This window comes from Sinocyclocheilus grahami, unplaced genomic scaffold (genome assembly GCF_001515645.1).
Source record: "Sinocyclocheilus grahami isolate Dianchi unplaced genomic scaffold, SAMN03320097.WGS_v1.1 scaffold1059.1, whole genome shotgun sequence".
Taxonomy (NCBI): Eukaryota; Metazoa; Chordata; class Actinopteri; order Cypriniformes; family Cyprinidae; genus Sinocyclocheilus; species Sinocyclocheilus grahami.
Window position 1 is genome coordinate 15,808 of NW_015506238.1, and position 1,804 is coordinate 17,611.

Sequence of the window (1,804 nt, forward strand, 5' to 3'; positions counted from 1 at the left end):
GTGTTTAGACATATTTCAGTGATCTGTAGTTACATTGTCTGTCTATTAAGTGTTCTTTGTTAATATCATGCAACAATACTTGAAACAGGAACTCATTCCAAAGGGGCTGACTAGCTATAAAGTTGTCCAAGAATTTATATCTGTGCTTCTTTTAGGTGATGAAATGAATGGTAATAAAAGCTACATCGCACACAGAGAGAGAGGACATAAATGACAGGGATAAATCCAGATATTACACATGCTGCTGCAATAACGCCACTAGATGAATTAATATTCGTTTATATGAAGTGAAATGTGAATGCATTAAAGCATAAACCTATTATTTGCCCATTTATAAACAGTTATTTTAAAAATCTAAAATAAAACTGAAGATGCAGTTAAACAAAAGAAGTGAATTATAAAGATTTTTGATGAAACGCGACAGAATGAAGTCGCTGTTGGTGTGTAATCTGAGCTTTGCCACAATAGACCTGTCTAAAGGCTAATATTACACAAATATCTGTATATGTATGATGCGACAGAGGGAAAAACAGCCCCTTAAAAACAAGAGAGAAGGATTACGAGTGTAAACTTGAAGCTGTATGAACGTGCACCCACAGATCTCTTCAGTCAAGACCACAGCATGGCCCACACAGGCGTGGATACGGGGGAGGTGGAAGTCACTCCTCTAACGGTCCTGTGAGGGTGTCGATGCAGGAGCTGTCGGTGTCTGAGGCCAATGTCTGCTCCGTCGACATGGACGAGATGTCGTTAATAGAGGATGACTGGGAGGCAGTGGTGCTGCTGTTCACCATACCGTCTACTATACACAAAGCAATACATCAAAATTAGGGCCGCAAAAAGGTAATGTGCTAACTTGTGAGATAACCATTTACTGGATGCAGTTGACATATTTAATTGTTTTTGAGTTCCAAATTATTTCTGAAGAATGTGTCTCTGTAAATGATGTTAACCCTCTTAAAGGTGCATTTAGAAGTTCTTTAGTTAGCTTTAGCATTGCTGTTCTTTGTGTAGTTTATGTACCGATACCACAATGATGTTAGGAGATGCACTGCCACCTATCGGCATGGATCAGCATGAGCGTCTCTGAGTTTTATGTACAATATATGATACTAGTGAGTTTTAGAGAGTGGTCCAACACCTGTTAACTCTTTCCCCACCAGCGTTTTTTTTTTTTAAGTTGCCAGCTACCGCCAGCATTTTTGATAATTTTCACCAAAGTTTAATGGCCCCTTTCCGTTTATTTTCTGTCTATGTCAGCTTCAAACCTTTTCTGTTTTTTTGACTGTACAGGTACTGATTTTCCCGTTGTCTCCGCTGGTAAACACATTATTTTCCACATACTGTATATTATTGTTTCTCCTTTATGCCCCGCCTTTCTGAAACGCGTCGATTTTTACAAAGCTCATCGGTCTGAAAAGCGAGGTGTGCTGTGATTGGCCAGCTATCCAGTGCGTTGTGATTGGCCGAATACCTCAAGCGTGAGACGGAAATGTTTCGCCCCTCACCATATTGTGATGCCGTGTCCCAGCCGGAGCGATGAGGCAAAAACATTAAAACCCATTATAAACTAGGCATTTGTTGCATCCAGTGGGGACATAATTATGGATTATAATGACTTGTACTGTCTTTTTACGCGTTGCATCGTGCCGCATAAACCTAAAACCATGTCTGCATTTGTGATCGGAGAAATTACAAACAAGCGCTACTCTACACTGCTCAAAACTCACGGTTGAATCATCAGTGGCAAATCCTTTGAATATGAAAACTTACTTACAGTCTGTGAGTCAGAACAGCCGGCATT

The 1,804-nt window shown here is 40.1% G+C and overlaps 1 protein-coding gene across 4 annotated transcripts in view; it reads right to left on the minus strand.

The window, feature by feature from the left end:
• LOC107566214 (mitogen-activated protein kinase 9-like) overlaps nucleotides 1-1,804 on the minus strand; it is a 45,329-nt gene that overhangs the window by 891 nt on the left and 42,634 nt on the right. For 2 of the 4 annotated variants that reach the window (XM_016251586.1, XM_016251587.1), the window contains exon 12: nucleotides 1-802. This exon is cut by the window's left edge and continues 891 nt beyond it. In XM_016251586.1, coding sequence (XP_016107072.1) covers nucleotides 660-802 — 143 coding nt within the window. In that variant the 3' untranslated portion in view covers nucleotides 1-659. The remainder of the gene's footprint in view (nucleotides 803-1,804) is intronic. The other 2 variants (XR_001606487.1, XM_016251588.1) reach the window with 2 other exon arrangements.